At 42.4% G+C, this 23,014-nt stretch overlaps 2 protein-coding genes across 2 annotated transcripts in view; one reads left to right on the top strand and one right to left on the bottom strand.

Annotated features, from left to right (window-relative positions):
* Positions 1-11,481, top strand: part of COL9A3 (collagen type IX alpha 3 chain) — a 41,309-nt gene extending 29,828 nt beyond the window's left edge. The window contains exons 16-32 of the mRNA XM_075277006.1: positions 877-930; positions 1,429-1,482; positions 1,640-1,693; positions 2,047-2,100; positions 2,472-2,516; positions 2,605-2,658; positions 2,892-2,945; positions 4,122-4,175; positions 4,614-4,685; positions 4,929-4,964; positions 6,216-6,260; positions 7,511-7,543; positions 8,731-8,877; positions 9,552-9,606; positions 10,141-10,323; positions 10,475-10,552; positions 10,656-11,481. Coding sequence (XP_075133107.1) covers positions 877-930; positions 1,429-1,482; positions 1,640-1,693; positions 2,047-2,100; positions 2,472-2,516; positions 2,605-2,658; positions 2,892-2,945; positions 4,122-4,175; positions 4,614-4,685; positions 4,929-4,964; positions 6,216-6,260; positions 7,511-7,543; positions 8,731-8,877; positions 9,552-9,606; positions 10,141-10,323; positions 10,475-10,552; positions 10,656-10,837 — 1,254 coding nt within the window. The 3' untranslated portion in view covers positions 10,838-11,481. The remainder of the gene's footprint in view (positions 1-876; positions 931-1,428; positions 1,483-1,639; positions 1,694-2,046; positions 2,101-2,471; positions 2,517-2,604; positions 2,659-2,891; positions 2,946-4,121; positions 4,176-4,613; positions 4,686-4,928; positions 4,965-6,215; positions 6,261-7,510; positions 7,544-8,730; positions 8,878-9,551; positions 9,607-10,140; positions 10,324-10,474; positions 10,553-10,655) is intronic.
* A 2,158-nt stretch (positions 11,482-13,639) lies between these two features.
* Positions 13,640-20,223, bottom strand: TCFL5 (transcription factor like 5). The gene is made up of 7 exons (XM_075279059.1): positions 20,062-20,223; positions 18,864-19,498; positions 16,000-16,168; positions 15,735-15,912; positions 14,730-14,934; positions 14,429-14,570; positions 13,640-13,759 (listed from the first exon to the last, which is right to left on the bottom strand). The coding sequence occupies exons 1-7, from the start codon at positions 20,221-20,223 to the stop codon at positions 13,640-13,642; spliced, it is 1,611 nt and encodes a 536-aa protein (XP_075135160.1).
* Positions 20,224-23,014: the final 2,791 nt, after the last annotated feature.

The following is a 23,014-nucleotide window of genomic DNA, read 5'->3' as shown; positions in this document are numbered from 1 at the left end:
ATCAATGTTCTAGTTGTATAATATGATCCACCCCAGTTTATGGACATCTATATATTTCATTATCAGTAGCCATAATAGTTCATGTAATGCCTAGACTGGAAGTCAGTCCAGTAGACTACAGGATTGCATCAGCTTTGATCATGTCCCTTCTGGTACCACCGAAACCCATATATTTGTTTGCTACAGATCCGCTGCACATCCTCAGCAAATCTGCAGATGGAATCCAAGGACATGCCTCCCTTTCAGATGAAAGAAGGGAGACAAGATCTGTGGTCTTCTTAGTGTACCACAACAATTTTGCTTATAAGTCACACTTCTCACTCCACCCTTGACACTTATGACCCTGCGCAATCCCACCTAGTCCCTTTATGTTCACACACTTATACTGCAGTAGACATCATCAGTTGAAGGTTAAATATTAGAGCACAGAGTTGATAGCTCTGTGCTCCACCATTGTGTTCAACATGATCTGCATCTTAGATAGAGTTGAAATCGGTACCTGCTGCCCAGGACAGCAAGACAGCACCCAAAACATGGGACTGTCCTGCTCGATACAGGTTGGCTAAGAGGGCCACTGCTACCATAAGGCCTGATGTGACATATCTAATTTAATGTTTAATAATAGCATATGCTGCACTAAAAATTGCTGAAGTTCTTCTTTATAGCGTGTTCCCCAACCTCTAACTCCTTATTCCTTTCATCAAATCTGTAGCCCTATGAAGAAAAGCTATGCTATCAGGAATTCCCTAACTACATGTCATTATGTGTAATACTAAGACAAATAGGGCTGTATCTTCTTGATATCTGTGGAGTTACCCAAAAATTTCAGATCAACAAAGTTTCACAGAAACGCTGAATCTGTTTTTTTAATTTCAGGGGGATCAAGGAGTAAGAGGACCTCAGGGATACCCCGGACCTAAAGGTGACACTGTAAGTAGTCTAATTCTTTATACAACCTTAAAGGTATACATGTGCATCTTCAGCTGTCTTTCCATTATCATTTCACCTTGTCACATGTTCACTGTTGAAAGTGATCAGGTCTAGTGATGATCACCATAACATTTGGTGCAAGATGAGTCTAAACTCATCAAACCATCAATAGTTTTTTTTTTTTTTTTTTTTAAACTTTTTGAATCTATGAATTCTCTTATGATCAACCTTGAAAATGAAGAAGGAATAAATGGTATATGAGCAGTCTGCACCAAGGCTTATTATTTTGGGTTTTTACAGACAACTGGTTAGTCTGAGTCTATTATCATTATTCCTTTTGTTTTACTATATTTCTGGGGCACTATATTCTACATGTGTTTAGGACTAAGCCCTAGTTCCAGTTTGTGATTCCAGGGTCCATTATTTCACATATGTGCAAATTTGTGGTCTATCTGAGAAATACATGACACATTGTTGATTTTTTTTATTTATTTTTAGGGCAAAGCTGGTTCCAAGGGCCTTCCAGGCGGTCCTGGCCCCATAGGAGAGCCAGTAAGTACTTACAGGGTATTGAGACTGCGTAGTTTCTAAATGCAATTTTTTGGCTGTCAGATGTAATATGCATGAAATTCTTGGCTCTGGCCTTTCAACATGGCCAAGTAATTTGACCTTGAAGCATCACTGATCTTTGTAATGTGTCTTTTTGTAGGGAATGCCAGGAAAAGATGGTCGTGACGGGACCAATGGCCTGGACGGTGAGAAGGTTTGTACTGCTGGGGAGATATGGATTAAATCAAATGTAGAGAGATTTTGTTTACTTATGATTTGGACGGATAAAGTCATGAAATGGGGATGAGAGTCTTGATGAATCTGATTTGCAGACAGAGTGCATTGGTACAGGTGAACTCTTACTACTGCCCCATACATGCTTAAGCTGGAAGTAGCATTAGTTATGAACACAGTACAGCACCACTGGGCATTCTCATGGTGATATCGCCTCATTATTACCTCAGTATTACCAAAGCATTCTTGTTATCAAATTATTGAAAACTCTATGCCTTATGATAGCACCAATCATTACAAGTAACCATAAATTCTTTCCTCTTGTGTTTTCAGGGTGATCGTGGTAGGCCAGGAGTTCCTGGTGAGAAAGGACCAAATGGACTACCAGTAAGTATGTTAGGTTGCTATGACTCTTTTTAGGTACTAGAAGTAGAATAACTATTTGACAAGTTGTAACAAGTGTTGCGTGGCGACAAAATCCAGCAGGATTATTCATAAAATCTTGTATAGCAATACCAGTCCATTAGCTCAGATTCCAGCAGTTGGCAGAACAGTCCCAGAGCACAAGCCAAGCAATTTTCTGTCCTGTATGGAAGTAGAAGCTGAGGACCATCATGGCAATGACATTGGTGATCAAAGAAACGTATTGGACACCAAATATGACCCAAATCAAGAGGAATGTAATGTTTCATTACTTTAGGTTTCATTATTCAGACTTTTTACTTACTTCTTATTCTTTTATGTCTCTGTACCATTAGGGGCTTCCTGGAAAAGCTGGAACCAAGGGAGAGAAGGGTCAACTGGTAAGTGACTATAAGTGTCATTTATAGTGTTTGTTTAGATTGGTTATTCATTGCAGAATCCGATTTTTTACCATTGTTCCTCTTTCAGGGTAGCCATGGAGAATTGGGAGAAGCCGGCCCCTCTGGAGAGCCAGGTATTCCCGTATGTATCCACCAACACCCAACAGCAATATATCTGTCCACACTCATACCAGAAAAACAGGATATAAGGTCAACGTAGGATAGACCTCATCATCTCACCATTTGTAGCCCCATAACTAAATCTTGGAACTCTTGGGAGTCGAGGAGGACCCAAGCTGAAGTCTCATGCTGTTAAGTTTTCATAACATCTTGTGCTTTTTTAAACTAAGTCATAAGGTATATCTTATGTTCCAGGGTGAAGCTGGACCTCCAGGAGAGAGAGGAGAGGCTGGACCTAGAGGAGGATCAGTAAGTGGACATGGGGATTTCTGATGGTCTTTTACCTAATGGTGATATGTCTGCTGTAATGCCATTAGTAAAGCAGTTGTAGACAAAAAGAGAATGTAGCTCAGATAAAAAACAGATCTGGCCACACACGTAGTACAGATCTGGCCACCATTCTACCCATTTGTTACACGTTGGGTAACAAATGGGTAGAATGGTCATTAGGGAAGGACTGATGAACATTGGGAAAGGCAGACAGCTGACAAATCATAATGTTTAGTGAGGTGGAACCTAGTTAGCTTTACTTAGAGCTTCAGGCAGAAGAACCAAAAGGTCTTATTGTTTATATGGGGTAAAAAAGAGATTTTGTGAAGAGCCTCAGCTTTAGGGTCTTTAAGCCAACTGCAATGCAGCCCCCATAGCCATAATAAACAAGCATATGAAATTTGCAGTGAATGAGATTCCACTTTTTCCTCAATGACCTCTCCAGATCCATGGTCATTGGATTGTGATCTCAATGAAGCTGGCAGAGATGTTATTCAGGCCTTTACAAAAAGATCCAATGACCACAATAATCAGAGTCCTCAGTTTTACTTTTTTTTTCCATGATGAAACAAGAAAGCCTAAAACTAGTTCCTCAAGCCGTTCCTTTCTAATATAGTAACAATGGAATAACCCTTAGGCTATTTTTCCTGTCCTTGTTTGCTAATGTTAGGAGTGTTCACAATGAAGAATTTGGGCTGAAGTAGTATTCTGCCGCAAATTTTTCTCCATAAACTGGTCCCACTGTAGAAAGCTGAACCTCAATTTTCCGACATGGGTTTGTATGCCGATTAGCCTAATATACTATAGGTGTGAAGCCTCACGTTGAGGCAAGATCAAGCAGGGCACTGCATATGTCATCGCAAAAATCACATTCAAATTCCTCTGTATGAACATTACATGTTACACTACTAAAGGAGCCTTAAAATAGGGAGATTAAAGTCAATTAAAGGTTTACGCCCCTTGCCTCATGGGGCCTAAAAAAAGCTGCATTTACATGACTTATAGACCAAAATGGGCGTATGTGCAAAAGAAATCCTGTCTTTAAAATTTAAATGATAGTAATGGTTAAAAACTAGTTTATGTATTACATTAGAAGTGGTGGGATTGAAATAGACCATCACTCCTCACTAAAGTAAAATGTATTTCTCTCTGTAGGGTGGTGTTGGTTTGCCAGGACCTATTGGAGCTTCCGGAGTACGTGGTTTCCAGGTCAGTGGTTCATTGCTTGATATCTACATATTAAAGTAAATTATCGACTTCTTATTAAACAGTGGGACAGCCAGAACATGTAACCTGCATTGTTTCCTAATCTAAGGTAACTCCGGTAGCAGGCGAGAGATAGGCCTAGACTAGAGATAGTGTCATTAAACCTAGGGCTACATGATGACATAGATGGATCAAACATCAGCCTATGCCATGGTAACCCAGTATTGTGGTGTCCATGACACAAAGAGTTATTGGAGCAGGTTTACAGTGGGTTGTTTCAAGATTTCATTGTAGGGCTCTTAGATGCAACATTTTTACTCATGACCTGGTGCCACATAAGAAGATAACAGTATTATAGCTGATGGCAGGGTAGATGTAGAGGTTAATGACTTGACTTTTATGGCATGAGTTAATTTTTTTTGTCCCAACTTTTTCATTCAGGGTCCAAAAGGCAACATTGGTGACCCTGGTTTACCTGGACCTACTGGAATCCGTGGAGGATTTGGAGAACGCGTAAGAGGATTGTTTGACTTAATTTTATTGTGGGATGAATTGATAGATAGATGTAATGTGCATAAAGCAAACATAGATGGGCATGAACTATTTGGAATTGGTGGGAACTGAGCTCAAGGCTGCAACCTCCACAGACACCTATAACTTTTGAGATACCACGACTTCACTGTAATCCTGAATACCGAGGACACAATTTGTGCAGGAACATTTGTCGGTTTAACCTTATTATTTTCACTCCTTCAGGGTCCTGTCGGAGCTGCTGGTCCCAAAGGCAACCAGGTGAGCATGGCAAGAGGCTGCATTGATGCAAAGTAACCACAAAAAACATATTAGTTATCATTTTCTGCCAGGAAATAAACAGGGAACTTGATGACAATCAATATGGCCAACAAAAATAGAGAAGCCTGCTTTTAGGGAAATTTAAGGCTAAGTTCACATGGCGGATTTTGGTCTGGAATTTGAGGCGAGATACCGCCTCAGATTCCAGACCAAAAAAACGGCTCTCCGAAACTGGATGCTGGTGGAGTGCATACAGTGCACCGAAATACAGTTGCGGAATTCCGCTCCGGATTAGGCCCAAATGAATGGACCTAGTCCAGAGGGAGTGACGCGCCGCGGTCTCCCGCAGCTGATTCTGCCGCAGAAGATAGGGCACGTTGCCTCTTTTTTGCACGAGCAGAACAAAACGGCTCGCGGAAAAGCGAAATGCCCGACTCCTATTGAATTTAATGGGAGGCAGTATTTTAATCTGGAATTTGACACGGTATCGGTGCCAAATTCCGGACCAAAATCCGGTGTGTGAATTCAGCCAAGTAGCCCAAGTAGATTTAGCACAAGTAGACCACCTATACATAACTCCTCCCTAAATATGTGCCACACCCCCATGTAGCAGAGTTCCCTCATAACAATAATTCCTTAACTGTGCCAAAGAGCAAACAATTGTGATCTAGTAATGCCCCAAAAACAGAGTAATAGATTAATTATACCAGAAATAACCTATAATAGTGTCCCACAGCAATAAAGTTCCCTATAGGAGTTACTGTCAGAGTGCATAATAACTGCAAATCAGACCAACACCATAACACAACCCCAAAGCGCATCGAGGTGCACCACTTCTGGACATACCATAACATACCCTTATGGAAAATCAGCCATTGTCCCAATAACAGAACAGAGTGTTCCGCAACAAATAGATCTTCCATTAGAACACTACCACTAGATCATCATCTAAATCAGGGGTAGGGAACCTTTGGCTCTCCAGCTGCTGTGAAACTACAACTCCCAGCATGCTCCATTCACTTCCATGGGAGTTCCCAGAACAGCAGAGCCAGTATGCATGCTGGGAGTTGTAGTTTTGCAACAGCTGGAGAGCCGTACGTTCCCTACCCCTGATCTAAATGAATACCTAATAGTGCTACATGGCAATGATCCCTCCTTGAATAATTCCAGCCACAGTATCATTTCATTGCTCTCACTGCTTACTAGAGGAGATCTGTTTCCTTTAAGTCTAATGTGTATTACTCTTTTTAGGGTATAGCTGGATCTGATGGACTTCCAGGAGACAAAGGAGAGATGGTAAGTAATGGACAGTCTAGCATAAACTCCCCCACAGACCATGTCCTTATGTAAGATGAAACATAGCACATGGATCCGTTACATGACAGGTATGACTTTAAAGGGGTATTCCCACCTCACATACTCATCAGTCTTTACTGCTGTAAAAACTTCTTTCTTCCTGGTTTCTTGCATCATTTGGTGGGCGGGGTTTCACATGCAACCTGCCGTTTAGCTCCGCCCCCAAATTCATGTGTAGCTCCGCCCACCCATATTGGACTATGAAGTACAGGCAGCAGCAATTCCATTCTGTGTTACATACAGACACTGCCTGTCTCTGCCATAATGAACACAATTGAATTAGCTAGCCTGATAACTGGGAGAACAGAAGACGAGGTCAGAAATGAAAGCAGCTCCTCTCCCCTATCTGAGTGCAGGAAGCTAGGTCACGTGGTGTAGACACAGGAATAGCTAGATCAGGGGTAGGGAACCTTCGGCTCTCCAGCTGCTGTGAAACTACAACTCCCATCATGCTCCATTCACTGCCATGGGAGTTCCAAGAACAGCAGAGCAAATATGCATGCTGGGAGTTGTAGTTTTGCAACAGCTGGAGAGCCGTACGTTCCCTACCCCTGAGCTAGATACACAGGCTCGCTCCCCTGCACTTAGCCCCTCCTCCCTCCCCCCTGAGAGCAGCAGATACATCACTTGACTTTTGAGCAGCTAAGTCAGAGCTGTGGCCACAAAGAATTGAATAAAGTAAGATAGTGGACAAACAAAGCAGTTTTGCTGAAGCAATGTATTTAGGAAAAGTCTTACATCCACATTAACAAGCAGTATAGATAGGATCCTTGTGATGGGACAACCCCTTTAATGACCTCTTCAGTTCAGTAAGTACTAGAGCAGTGATTCTTAACTGGGGTTTGATCGAACCCTAGGCCCTATGCACGGTACATTTTGTGTACCAGTAAAAAAAAACATATACCTATGTCTTGAATTTGGAGAAAATTCATATTTGATTTATCACTAAAGGGTTCAGTGAATGTGCATATGAAACTGGTGGGTTTGGCACCTCAAACAAGGTGAAGAACCACTGTACCAGAGAGACCATGCAGGCACAGGGCACACGGTACCCCTTGCCTCAAGCTCCTATTGAATTAAATTGTAGGTGCAACCACTGGAGGCCTCTATATTATATGGGACATACAACATTTCTAATATATATGGTAGAGGACGTTGCAGACACTGCTTATTTTTTCATTGTTTTGCAGGGACCATTTGGCCCAGTTGGACAGAAAGGAGAGGTAAGAGAAATTTAAGAATATTTTAATACAAAAACATCAGGCTAAGAAATATCCAATCTCTTGTCAGGGCGTGGTCCAGTAAAACTAGTATCTATGGCTGAAAGAATAATGGGTTTCTTCAAAGGCTCCATACCTTTCAATGGCAAAGTTTCTAGAGCAAAAATAATGCCTCACTCAGGCTAAGGCCCCACTGGGCGGAAACGCAGCGCTAAAGTGCTTCAGGAAGAACAGCGGTGTGAATGCATTGTGGTCCTTCCTGCAGCGCTTTCAACAGAGAGTTCACAGAGTTTTCCTCCGCAGACTTTCTGTTACAATTATATCTATAGGAAAACCGACGGCATTTCTGTAGATATAATTGACATGCTGCAATTTTCAAAACCGCAACGGTGTCTGCGCTGTGATTTTTTCCGCAAAGTGGGCATGGGATTCGCATGAATCCCATCCGATTTGCAAGTACTGGAAAATGCCACAAATTTTACTGCGGCATTTCCGCCGTGGCTAAATTGCGCCGTTTCCAGCCAGTGGGGCCCCAGCCTTAAAGTGTAACTTCCATTTTATGTTTATTTTTTTCGCTATTATGCAAGGTGGGTGTGGTAAACATTTTTGTAATATACTTTATTAACCTATCAAACTTCCTTTAAATAGAAAACAGGCTGTAAAGTTCCCATTAGCAATGATTTATCTAAGCATTGTCAAGAAGACTCTGTCTGTACTCAATACAGCATGTAGAGCTGAAGCGGTTGCCAAAGGGGGAATAGTCACTTCAAATAGCTGTATCTCCGATTGTAATCTCCGGGAGATTCTCAGCTATCATATGCTGACTCAATTGAAGATATCACTAGTTAAAAACAGATAGGAATGTGATTTTATATGGAGAATGAACTGCTGCATATTAAGGTCAAATTCCCAACTGTGGTTTTAACTAGTGATATCTCCCGCTCTGTTGTAAATTGTACTTTCTGGTGATACCAAAACCATTTTTCTAGGTGGTATAAAACTGAAGATACAGCCATTTGAAGTGACCAATCCCCTCCTTTGGTAAATGCTTCAGTTCTCCATATTTACAATACAACTATGTACGGACTTTCCTTAGTAACAGCTCAGTTAGAGGGTGGCTAGGGAAAATATTACTATTCGTGTGTGCAGTTTGTTTATTACTTGTGTGTTGTTTCTTGTCTTCCTATCAGCCAGGAGTGAGAGGTGAACCCGGCCCTAAAGGTATTGGCGGACCCAATGGCACATCTGGCGTACCAGGAATCCCCGGCCCACCTGGTCCAATGGGTTTTCAAGGAGAACAAGGAGTCCCTGGCATCACAGGAAAGCCTGGTGTCCCTGTAAGTAACATCCTACAAACATTTTTGCATATTCTACAACCCATTTACTGGTGAACCAGGACTGCAGACACCATTGTATGTGGTGCAGTTATTTGTCTAGTGGAGTGCGGTAACAGAATGATCATTATCTAAACAGTCAGGATTTCAGTGTTCATACAAGTGCTATTGGATGACTACAAATATACCTGATATGATAGCTCACCTAGGGGTTATCATGTGGTACACACAAACTCTGCCCTCTACCTCCCAACCTTGTAACTGATGTCTGCAAGAACTCTGGCTAAGATCTCAATATACAAGTGTGTATGTTATAATTTTTAAATTTTCTTTTTAATCCCTATAAATTTATGTTCACTAAGAAAAATCAGCAGAACATGCAATTTGACAATGGAGGCCAATATTTTCACATCTAATATCTATCTATATGATTATAGTAGAATAGCCATATACAATTCAAGGTTGTAAATGTATATAGACATCTCCTTGATTCAGAGTTTATTACAGCTTCATCTTATTTATCCAAGTATATGGGACTAAGCTGTAATACAAGGCATGGCTGATAATAATAGAGATGTGCCTATTATATTGTAAAGGGTGATCATTGCCAGTTCCTGGCATTCCATAGATTTGGCCAGTTCAGCTTACAATTATAGTTGATGTTTTTCATGTTTTAGGGCAAGCTGGCAAGTGAGCAGCATATTCGGGAGTTGTGTGGTGGAATGATCCACGGTGAGTGTTTTTGCATTGTAAATACTGCTGTGACATTTTGGATATTCATAGGTGTCCTCTCTTTTAAGCCATCTGATTCTCTGACATGTTTCAATAAACTTTGTACTTTTGATAATAAATACTGCTATCTGCAGGAGAATATACTCAATGTCCATGTGCAGTGTGTAAAGCTAGAACAGGATAGATCAAATGTAGCTGGTTATTATGGGCAGTATGGACAATCCTTTCCTGGCACAAGCCCCATCCATATGAACTTGTCTACGCTTATCTAGATAAACTGGAATATCAATCAAAGCACTGGTATATGCTGACTCAATGGCTTTCCTCTTGCATAATATATGGAGTTCTGTAATTCTTCTAATAAATGGATGAATGGGTGTGGGATTGAGAGCAATCAAATGGTTCCAAGCTTAGCAGAAGCTTAAACGCATTTAAAAATTCAAAAACAAAAAACAGAGGAAAATGGAGATGACCAGTAAAGGGTGCTACCTGGAAATGTTCTAAAGATGATATCCATCCTTCATGTACTTGCAGATCAAATTGCTCAGCTAGCAGCTAATCTACGACGACCCTTAGCTCCAGGGTTGGTTGGTCGACCAGGCCCTGCTGGGGCACCTGGACCTCAAGGTGCTCCTGGACGTGTAGGACACCCCGGTAGTCGAGGACCTCCAGGATACAGAGGGCCAACTGGAGATTTGGGAGCTCCAGGCCCAAGAGGTAACAGCCAAATTTCCAAAGTGTTCGATTTTGACCAAGGAAAAAGTCTGATTATGGAGGAAGTGTTATTTCTAAGAAACCAAAGTCTTCTGCAGCTATGGGAAGACTGAAAAAACAAAACACTTAATAACCAACGTCTTCCATGTTGTAGGTAATCAAGGTGAGAAAGGAGACAAAGGACAAGTTGGCCGAGGCATCGATGGGCCCCCTGGAGATCAAGGAGAGCAAGGTATATTCATATCATTGGTGGGATTTAATATGTTTCTCACTTTCTTAATCCAAATCTGTAAATATTAAGTTGTATATTGACTGCTACAATGCTATATTCCCAGGTCCACAAGGAGTACCTGGAACAAGCAGAGATGGCCGGGATGGTGCCCATGGTGAGCCTGGTTACCCAGGTGAGCCTGGAAGATCTGGAACAATAGGAGCTCAAGGAACTCCCGGAATATGTGACACATCTGCTTGTCAAGGTGCAGTCGCTGCAGGAAAATCTGGTTTCAAAAAGTCGTAAAGACCACAAACATAGAGAAGGAACTGTCTATTTTATACAGCACTCTGCTGTATGGAAGATCTATCTGTAAAAGACCTGGGAGGTGAACTTTCACTAAAACAGAGTTGTGCACCACCTCCACTAAGACTGGAAAATATCTGAATTAAACTATTCTAGACAATGATTTTTTAAGTTCACTGTTACCCTTTCTTACTTCTCTGGAATTTCCTCCTTCCTGTATTCCGTGTTTCCTTGGCACGCTGCTCACTTTTTATGTCAGGTTCCAAGCTGTCCAGTCAACATTCTGAGAACAAGGAAACCCATCCCTCTTGCAGTCTAGCTTTGCTAGAGGTAAGTGTACATAGAAAATTTCAAAGGAGACAAATTTTAAATTTTTTTTTCTTCTTAAGAACCCTACTTCCCTACAGTGAGACTGAGGCATGTTATAATCAAACCATCTCCAAGACCTAGACAAGTACTGTATGATGTGTTGTAAAAATAAAGAGTCCGTTTTTTAAGTCATGTGCATATGATGTCCTGTTTTAGCGTACTGCCCTATTGGACAGAATAAAAGGCAGCAAACTTTGTGAATATCAGCAATTCAAAGACAATTAGTATTTATTTTGGTGACTTGTATGTACAATAAAGCCTGTTGCTTCATCTGATGTAATGACTGAATAAAGCCACTTCACCACCTGGAAAAGAACTGGTCAAGACATTTGCAATTTATTAACATCACATTGGTGGGTACTGTCTACCCCAACTGCGTAACATTGGTGGCTTAGCCTATATATTGAGATATACCTACTATTACTACTACTCAATAACATGAACAACCTGAACTATCATTTTTAGAAAAATACTTGTCAAAGCTTAGAGATATAGAAACCACTGCATTAACCTTCCATATTGATCATCTTCCATAGATAAGGATGTAAAAGGTACTACTAGCCATTTCCATCTAGTGAACCAAGAGTGGCACTCCACTACAATTCTATCTAAAAGTAAATGAACCATGAAAAGATGTGTTAGCAACAGTTTTTGTGCTATTCTAAAGATATGTGGGTTTGGTATACTGTCTATTGAGCCCAGCTCAACAAGAACAAATGTACAACCACATACAGGAATGGAAAACTGTGCCCCACTTTGAGTTTGGGAGCCACAAAAATATTGTTGAATTTGGAGATTTGAGCTAAAAGTGACTGACTCTTGTCATGAAATAACAATATCTGTATATTTTCCTTTAAAGAGGTAGCTCAGGACCTGAAGAATTGATGACCTATCCCCAGGATAGGTCATCTGTATCAGATCGGTCAGAGTCTGACACCCAGACCCCACAATAATCCGCTGATACGGTCCCCAGGAACAGTATATCAGATGTACGGCTGGAGGCTGGCCTTCTCTTAGTCAAGTGAATGAGAGCAGGGCTGCTGTTACCCTGTAGCGCTGGAGCCTGGAACTGCACTCCCTTTCACTTGAATAGGAGCAAAGCTGCTTCTGGCTGTATACCTACTGTACAGCTTCCAGCACCTGAAACAGCCGATTGACAAGGGATCCAGTGTCAGACCACAACTGATCTGATACTGATACTATCCTATGGAGAAGTCATCAGTATAAATAATCTTCAGGTCCTGGACAACCTGCACAGGAATAGGATAAATAGGAAGTCAGCAGACAGATAAATAAGCAACTCTGCGACACTGCCATCTGCAGCAGCCACTTCTCTTCACAGCGTACCACTCCATTAGACCTGCAAATCAAAGCCTAGGCCTAGGCTAATAACATTCCTATAGGCCTCAGCTTCAAGCTGCAATGTAGTGGTCTGCAACAAGTGCTTCTATTTATACTACAACTCCCAGCAAACATGTGGTTGTCAGTGTCAAAGTCTATAAGCCCTTTGTCTGCAAACTACTGCCCTAATATACAGTACAACTGAGCCTATGCATTGGCTCATACTCTTTGGGGCCATGTGGGACACCCCTGTATACAAAGATGGTAAAACTACTATAGTGATTATTAGCACACGGTGTAAGAGATCTGTCCTCTACACAACACACTGGAGTTACTATATTAAATAATTATACAGTTAAAGCAAAACCTGCTTCTAGAAATTTATACTAGAACTACATTTCTTACCAAAATGTAAAACATAAATAAAACAAATAAAAATTAATAACCTGGAGATGTCAGACCTTGAGTAAAACTATAATATGGCAATACTTAATTATCTTGGTCTCCTACAAAGACACTAGAGAGTCTGCCACCAGGAAATTCATAGCAAATATGCAAATGAAGTGCAAGTGTAATGGAGAGGTTGTCATCCAGTTTTTTTATACAGCCGAAATAGCACATAAATCTATATTATCTGGCAGTAAATAACATACTGATATATTTACAAATACCTCTCAGTGCATGGGAACAAACAAACAAACAAAAAATAAATCGACAACCTCTATGGGCACCACAACTGCTCCGATTTGGGGACCCAGATAGAGAACAGAATAACCCCGAAAAGAGGCCTGGGTCAGGTTTACTATATTTTGAGAATAAATGCTTTTGATAAATTTTTCTATTGTATAAAATAACCCCAAAAAGGTGAAGAGAGAAATAAAATAGTTTGACTCCAGGGCTGATAATTCCAGGTTATTTTTTTTTTTGTAAATATAGATTTTGGAGAAAATCTATAATATGTGTAACAGATTACAAACTAATTTACATTTGTTTTTGTTATAAGGTCCACGGTTCTCCAGAGTAATCCAAAGAACTGTCTGACAAGGTGGATGGTACTGGAATCCTCACTGTTGTCAGACACCCTGTATCCTGTTACTTGACATTCTGGTGTGAGCTGCTCCCTGCTGCCTCCTCCAGATCAGTTTTTGGACCTTCTGATTTGGCAATTCTTAATCTCCTTCCTGCGCTCCTGCAGAAAACGGTTTCAAATTCCTGCAACACAGAATAAAGTGTAATAGTAACCTACAGATAACGCTATAATAAAACGACTCCATGTAGCAAGACCTTCTACAAAACTTTCCCTACTACTTTTCTCCCACAAACTGTTGAAATATTGAAGATGCAATCATGCCATAATACATACATAACGGAACGCTGTATGACTAGTGCATGACTGCTATTCTCCTATACAGAAGTATCTCCTGCAGCTAAAAGGAGTTTGTCACCAGAAAACAGAATATAAACCCAGCTGCGCAGATACATGGATTCAGCTCACCCTAACCGAACAGTGTGCTCCCCTTGTGAATCGCTGCTTCTATTGTAGAGATATTGCCTTTTTGTCAATGAGACATTTGAAGCAACTGCAAGGCCTCATTGATCCAAAGGGCTCAATTGCAAATTGACAAAAACAGCGATACAAGGGGAAAACACTGTTTGATTCAGGTAACCCATACATCTGTGGTCGAGGTTGACAGGCTCGGTTCTGCTCTCCCTTTAAATTGCACGAATATTACAACCAAAGAACAACTTATTCCCCAGAATAACAAATATCCTAAGTCAATCCTGTTGGCTTTCTGACATTTTTATGTCAGACATTCATGTCAGCTTCCCCTTCATGGTATCTACTGGAGCCATCATCAACCAAAAAAAGTGATGTCTGACCTTTTTCAGAGTGTCCCCCTGTCTTTCTTGGATGTATTTTAGGAAGGCTGTGGTCCATTGCAACGTGGTTGCTTTATCTGTCTCCATTGTGCAAAATGGAACTAAACCGTTTAACTCGTCGCAGCAAACTCTTATTCTGTGCCTGTTAAAGGAGAACAATAGGATAGACAATATAAGGTTTTTTTTTTTTTATTTTATAGGCCATCATATTCCACACTCCTAAAGTGACTGGCTAAGTAACTGCACATGGGTAGTAAAAGGGAACTCTGACATATTATTACAACATATCTGACAGTCTCACCTGCGGTCTCTCTCCATACGATTGTGTCTCTCTCTTCTCTGGGACAAGCCAGTTTGCTTGATATCGTGTGTAGGGTCTGATGAAGGTGCCCTTGGTGCCCCCTGGCAAGTATTTTTAATGTCACTTAGAACTCTTCCCTCCATGTCAATGTAAGACTGTGTATGACTGCGGCTTCTCTTCTTTATTAACGGCTTAGACAATGTATCTGTTAGGGACATGGAGAGACATAAAAGTGTAAGTCATTGCAAAATTATGACATTAGGAAAATCTGGGCTTAAAGGGAATATATATATATATATATATTACATGTAGCAAGGAGGTGAGGAATTGTCCCAAATGTTATTAAAAATGTTATGTAGACAACAAACAACTAGCTCTACTACCCAGGGTGGAAAGGTAAAAAAAAACCAGGCACTGTAGTAAAGGTCCATTCTGATATTTGTAAGCCCCATTTCTTCCATGTATACCACTGCCCCAAAATCCATTAGTGTAGGGTCTAGATCAGGGGTAGGGAACGTACGGCTCTCCAGCTGTTGCAAAACTACAACTCCCAGCATGCATACTGGCTCTGCTGTTCTGGGAACTCCCATGGAAGTGAATGGAGCTTGTTGGGAGTTGTAGTTTCACAGCAGCTGGAGAGCCAAAGGTTCCCTACCCCTGGTCTAGATCATACCGGACACCTGTGCTGGCCTTGGCAACCAAACACTGCTGTCATACGTATAGGAAATACTGCAGTGGAGTTGAAATACATTCATTGGCTCTTGATAGAGGTGTTCAGTATACATGACCAGCATAAGTATCAGTGGTCTACAAGCTGAAAAACGGAGGGAGCTCCAAAATGATAATGAGAGACAAATAACTCCAGAGCTCTGTCCGACAGCGGCATTTGCAGTTGTTGCTTGAATTAGCCTTAGGAAACAATGACTGACTGATGCGAGATGATCCACAGGTCTCCACAGTTGTACAAACTATCAGTCATATTGAACGAATGCTCAGAAATCTCACCTTCCACTTTATCCAAGACCTCCTCAGACAATGATTTTCTTCGGGGTACCAGGTTTTGCTTTGCTGATTTAATGTCCTGCTGATAGCAGAAGGAAAAGCCTTGGGATAAAGAGATCTCCTGGTTCTTTGCTGCCTCCAGCAGGGGGCAAGATGCTCCACAGTTTAGGGAGGAAGTGGTCTAGAAAATAACATGAACACAAAGTAAATCTGCAGCTCAGAGTCTTACGCTTCACACCACAACTTACTGCCAGGGACTGGGGATCACCTGTGCAAAGGAAGGATCAGCGTTTCCAGTAGGAGTTGTACTCTGCAGGTTGGTGCCAGAACGTGCCAACTGAAGTGAATATGGGGCAGCTTTCTTTTTTGCTAACGGAGAACAATTGTCAGACTGCTGGCTTCCTTTGAGCTGAGGGTGGTGAATGGCGGTCATCAAACTGCAATGTAAAGACAGAGAAGAACAGTTTAATTCATTTGTCATAAAAGAAACATACAGAATTTACTTCTAAGTCGTCTAGGCACCTACACAAGGAGAACTCCAAAGTAAAAAAGGTTTCCATGCACTAATGAGCTTATAAATAAGAGTACATTTCAGGAAGCAGAGCTGCAGTATAAATCAAGGAAAAGTAGCAGCCTGTTATGAAACAGTAGGGGATTGTGGTCTACCTCAAATGCCCATTAGAGAATACCATTAAAGGGACTACGGAAAAGCCCTATAACTAGTATAACGTGTGGACAGTTGAAGAGGAATATCATGTTTTGTGCACAGTTCTCTTTGGTAACAGCACACATCCATCCACCACATATACTACCACTTGTACCATAAAACTAGAACAAGCGATAGCCAAGATAAGAAGCACATCCTTGGTTGTCGGTCTCTTTAGCTACTCACATTACCACAACTAAGGGCTATTCTTCACTGTATCTACAGTTTCCACCTGTGCCAGTATTTTTGGTTTTCTCTTTACCAGCTTCATTGGAGGAAGGTAATCTTATGTGACCAGATTAAGGGATAAGCAGCTAAGGCATATGTCCTGCCCCTGGAGCCTCCACCACTGATCTGGAATGCTAGCTCAGCCAGATAAAATCTGCTCTGCCAATTCCTAGAACAGAGGTCAGCAACCTTTACACTCCAGCTGTTGTAAAACTACAACTCCCAGCATGCATACTTGTTCTGCTGTTCTTGGAACTCCTATGAAAGTGAATGGGGCATGTTGGGAGTTGTAGTTTCAAAGAAGCTGGATTGCCGAAGGTTGCTGACCCCTGTCCTAGTACATGCCACACATCAGGAAAGATGTCTATCAACTGGATAGGATTGTCACACTTACACATCAATCGTACACGTGAATCAAAATTCACATTTTACTATCACTAAGCTCCCTTAGTGGTCCCACATACTATCATGCTGCCTAGTGGCCCTCAGACACATAATAATGCTTCCCAGTGGCCACCAAGCAAGTAATAATTTGCCCCTTATAACCAATAATGACCCCCTAGTGGCCCCCTGACAAATAGTAATGGCCCTCAGACAACCAATAAAGCCCCCCACAACCAAAAATGACCCCCTGACAACCAATAATGCCCCCAGTGTCCCCCTGACAAGTAATAATGTTGTGCAGTGTCCCCACATTGTAGTAATGCTGTATAAATAAATTAAAAAAACGCCCAAAAACACACACCACAAATCCATCCTTGGTCCCCAGAGCTCTGTGATCCTCCTCTGCAGATCAATGCATCAGGCATCACTAGCTGATGCCTGAGTAATAGAGCAGGAAGCTAAAGTCTGGCTGCATTGTTTTAGTTAACTGCATCAGCTTAGGATGCTGATGTAGATACAGGAGGTATACGGCCATTTCCTCACCAGATTGTTGCGTCCTGTTCAGGCCTCTATCTGATGTAACACACACTATCATAGCCTTCTACGGTCAGAGGGGGTGTTCCTTACCACCCAGTGATCACGTTGAGCTACAAGGAATGCCCTTCTGACAGTGGGGAGCTGTTGGTGCCGAAACTAACAGCACCAATATCTTCAGCCCCAGGGGACATTCTGGGAAAGCCAATAGCGCACTGAATTCTTGTTTTTTCAGTGGCAAAGACACATGATATATTACACAACTCTTCAACATTGCTACACATGATGGAATTAGGCTAGGTTCACATCTGCACCTGTCTCTCTGTCGCTGGGGTCTGCCAGAGGACACCAATGAGGAAGAGCCGGAGCCCTAAAGAAGTGGTTACCTCGTACTAGACTATATTCGCATCTGCCGTTTTTATACCAAAACTGGCAGGGAGAAAAGACCGATGTACCGCATTGCCAATTGAATAATTCTGTTTTGATCTTGAAGGCCCAAAACAACTCATCATGAAATTTTTAAAGGGGGTTTCCTTAGAAATAGTCTGGCACAATACCCAAGTCAACACTGTCCATTGCTTTGTGGTATCTCAACTAACGCAGTAATTGCATAGAAATGGCCGCTCACCAAAACACTGGGTGCCAAGAAGGACCAGGAGGAAGGGAGCAGTGGGGACTCGGGCAGCGTCTGAATTAGACAAGTGACAGATCAGTGAGAGCACCACTTATTTTATTGTACCAGGGTTTTCGATTTTTTTCAGAAAATTTTTCCTCCTCAAAAACCCTTTAAAGAAATTTTATTATATAAGGAGGACATTGCTGAGGATGAAGGTTGATCTGCCACAGAATAGTGGTTTAAAATAATAGTTTTCTCTCCTCTAAGGAGTGGTGTTGAAAAAGCAGTTCCTGGGGCAACACGGTGGCTCAGTGGTTAGCACCGCAGCCTTGCAGCACTGGAGTCCTGGGTTTGAATCCTGCCAGGAACAATATCTGCAATGAGTTTGTATGTTCTCCCTGTGTTTGTGTGGATTTTCTCCCATTCTACAAAGACATACTGATAGGGGGAAAAAAAAAGCAGCTCCTTGAGGTAAATAAGATCACTCGGGACCTAGGCTTTCTACATGTAATATATGCATTTTAGTCGCTGACTCTCTCTCTACCAATCAGGATCCCTTATCTTAGAAACCAAATTAGATTGAAACTGAACAATAATCACAAATAAACTTAGAAATTACCATCAACCACAAAAAATTAAAAAAAATAAATAATAAAATACACACTTGTTAGCTCTTACAGCAGCCTCCGCCATCTCTGTACACCTGGGTACATCTGTCTGTACACTGTTAAATCTGTCCTCTAAACGAACACGAACTTTAGACTTTGTCCTGGCTTCGGATATGTCACATAAATTCTCATTTTCTTTATTAAGCCCAATTCCATCACTTGCTGCTCTCACCCATACTGAAGCAGACCTTGAGAAGTCCCCAGTAGTGTTACCGGGGTGTCCATCAGCACTAGAGGGGGGTAAGCTGCAGTCACCAAGTACCACCATCCTCAGCTCCTGAAAGTCACCATGCCCTACAGTTTGGCCATTATCAGTGGGCGCTGCTGGCTGGCATACCACTGGGCACTCATTCTGTCCCTGAGAGCCGCTAGTTGCCAGACTAGTAGACGGAGCACTACATAAAGCACTAGATGGATAGAAAGCAGTGCCCAGGTTTGTCTTCACATCCCCCTCATGTTTATGGGGAGCCATGTGTGAATAGATTAGCTGCTGCAGGTTGGTGTATTCGATTTCGGTCAACTGAACTATGGCCTGTTCATTCACCACGGCATCCCCACTGCAGGTGGAAGAGTCTGAAGATCCAGTGGTCGGAGGACAAGCTTGGGTTGGCTCAAACATAATCACATCAGACTGAACAGGTCAGAAAACAGCAAAAAATAATCTCTGGAGGTTACTGAGGAACAATCCCAAAGCCAATGATCGATCAATGACTTGTCTACAAACAGGGGGGGAAGTAGGAGAGAGCCGGGGCCAATAACATCTGGGAAACTACACAAAGGGCAACCAAAGCAGAGCTCACAAACTCTAGCCAAGGGCAGGCAGGAGAGCCTCAAGGTGCAGCACTCTACTCTGACACGTAGATGAACGCCAGGGAGGTGGCTATTACAGGACACGGATGGCGACTATTCTGCCAGGGCAAGAAGTGCAACGCCCCCCGCAGGCCAGCAACAGATAGCAACAGCAGCTACTAAACCGTCCTCAACCGGCTCCCCTATAACGTCACGTCTGGATTAGCGGTAACCGAGCACAAAACCCGCCCGCAATTAACTCCCTGGCCTCCGGTCTCTAACACTATAGCGATCGGTGTAGGGCTAGATGATGCCGGGGTCTCGTCACTTCGTGGCTCCTTATATACTACATACATAGACATGGAGGAGCAACCACACGGAGAGCCAACTCCTGCCGACACTTACCTGACGTGCTTGACGTCTCCCCACGTGACTCCTCCACGTGCGGCGCCATCTTGCTGGCGGTTTGTCAGGGTTGTTTGGGCCTCGTTTATGACCAGGCCGCGCCTGCAGAACCAGTGACAGTACTGAGGCCTGTAGGTACCGAGCAAAGCCAGAGCTTTCCATTCTGCGGTTATCAGACGTCCATTGCCCCCCGCTGTTCTCTGGTATCAGCTCGGTGCTCAGTGATGTAACATTGTACCCATGCCCTGCTCTGTGCCCAATGTCTCTGCCAGCAGATAGGGACAGGAACATTCAGTGCCATGGGGCTAACATTTAACCCCTTCACTGCAGCCATTTTTCTTTTTTACTCTGCACTTCCCATACACCTTACATTTTTCAATTCAGAGAGGCCTTTTTTGTGGGACAAATTGTAGGGGGGTCACTGATCAGTAAAAATGACATGTCTGCACAGGAGGGGGCCTATTGGGGGAATTGGGCTTTTACAAAGGGTTAAACCGCAATTTCACCATTATACGTGATCCATTTCCCATCATTCACCATGCCGTGTAACTAACCCAATAAACTTATTCACTGAGGCAACCCGTTTAGAGTGAAGTCAATTTTTTTCAAATAGTTTTAATACTATTGCAAAGTAAAAAACCCTTTTTGTAGGTTTTATTTCATTTTTCCAATCACCACTTTTCAAGGCCCATGACTTAATGTGTTTTTTTTTTTTTTTTTAATTTATTAACAGAATCGTGGAATTATTTTTGCAGGAAAACCTGACATTTTTATCTACCGTATGTTGTTTTGGGTAACATAACACCTTTAGGTCAATTTTCTAATAACACGGCAATTCTGGCACACACACTAATATTATATATATATATATATATATATATATATATATACACACACCGTATATACTCAAGTATAAGCAGAGTTTTTCAGCACAGTTTTTTTGCTGAAAAAGTCCGCCTTGGCTTATACTCAGGTCATTACAGTAATTCAGCAATATAATTACAGACCCGTCATCCGGACCTGGCATACAGACACCGAGATGGGTGCCATGCCGCAGCATCGCCATGCTCATAGCAGAGTGTAGCAATGCTGCTCATTTCAAACTGCAGAAGTACTTACGGTACTTCTGCTAGCAGGCCCCCCCCCCCGGTGACGTGGCCATGTAAGCTCAGGCCCGCACCTGGCGTGTATCTGTATTCCGGCCCTGCAAGCAGAAGTACCGGAAGTACTTCTGCAGTTTGACATTAACAGCATCGCTATGCTCCTGCTATAAGCGTGGCGATGCTGTGGCCCGGCACTCGCCCCGGTGTCTGTATGCCAGGTCTGTAACTATAATGGCGCCGCTCTGCTTCAGAGTGGTCACCATACCAACCGGCACCTCCGCTGTAACTTTTACAGCGGTAATGTCGGAGCTCCCTTCAATCATGCCTGCAATCAGAGATTGCAGACATGGGGAGCTAGGACATCTCCGCTGTGTTACAGCAGAGATGCTCTTCGATGTCCTGGTACGAGGGGTCCGGGCAGGTGCCGCCATGCTGCTGGAGGGAGCCGGCTCTATGGATGGAAAAAATAAAGTATGGCTTTTGGAAGGGGGGGGGATTTTGTTGCGACAGGAAGGGTTAAAATCTGCATGCAGGGGGCCACACGGTGGCTCAGTGGTTAGCACTGCAGCGCTGGAGTCCTGGTGTTCAAATCCTGCCAAGGGCTAAAAAAAAAAAAACCCATCTGCAAGGATTTTGTATGTTCTCCCTGTGTTTGCATGGATTTCCATCCCATATTCCAAAGACATACTGATCGGGAACAAAAAAAAAAAAAGTACATTGTGAGCTCTATGTGGGGCTCACAATCTACGTTTAAGAAAAAAAAAAAAAAAAAACTGCATGCAGCTCTTCATGCAGCTCCACTGCCAAAAAAAAAAAAAAAAAAAGCATTACATAGGCATTGTTACATGGCATTTATTTAATAAACAATCATGGGGGGGGGGGGGGGGGGGCGACGACGACTGAGGCTGCTTGTCCTGGCTGAAGATGGATTACAGGATGTGTCCAGTAACAACAATGCTCCAAGTGGTAGGGAAAGGTGGAGTTCATCAGACTTTTTCTAATAACAGACATACTATCTTGCATAGTACTTTTGTATGAAATACAGTTATTGGGAGGGTTTTCCTTTAAGTGTAGACTGCCTGAAGGAATGCCTAGCAGTGTATATACTTCCTTCCATGTTGAAGGAAGTCGTCTCAGAGTCCTTTGGTACCAGATATGCAAGAGGAAGACCCCCCGACCGGAAATTTACAAAGTTACACTAGTGTTGGTCTCTCTGTCATTCTGTTCTGGCCCCCATTCAGACCGTAGAGTGGAAAGCCTATCTGCTAAAAAAAAAAAAAAAAAAAAAAAAAAGCAGTTACCCGAGGACCTCATAGACTAAATGATGTCTGCTAAGTCCTCCATGCAGGACTTTTCTCTCCACCGACTTTAAACAGAATCTGTTGAGGAGTCCAACACGGATGTAAACCTAGCCTAAGGCATCTATCAACATCCTGTGACTCTCCCACCATTCCCTAACAGCCTGGGGCTGGGAAACACTGCCGTACAAATTTGGACTTCTGTATATATGTCATTAAAAGATCTAGAGATGTTCTCCCCTCTTTGGACCATCCTTTTCATAGAGTATATACAAGTAATAGAGTGTAGCCCCTGGTGGGGAACCTGCTATCTTGTTAACTAAAACCGTGATCCTATTTTGTTGTGGAGGTCTCAGTATGTACAGTTCCCAGTCTCACAGTACATGTATATAGTGAGCTGTGGACTGAGTGCAAGTCATAAACACTCTCCTCGTAATCCAGACATTGGTGGAGATCACTGCTCAAAGGCACTCCCAGACTTCGGTAAAATATTTTGAACTTGACTTCGCTTTTAAGGCTAATGCCCCATGTTGCAAAAACACAGCTGTGGCA

The sequence above is a fragment of the Leptodactylus fuscus genome, chromosome 6, assembly GCF_031893055.1.
Source record: "Leptodactylus fuscus isolate aLepFus1 chromosome 6, aLepFus1.hap2, whole genome shotgun sequence".
NCBI lineage: Eukaryota > Metazoa > Chordata > Amphibia > Anura > Leptodactylidae > Leptodactylus > Leptodactylus fuscus.
The sequence above is the reverse complement of the archived record's forward strand: the minus strand, read 5'-3'. Positions and strand labels throughout refer to the sequence as shown.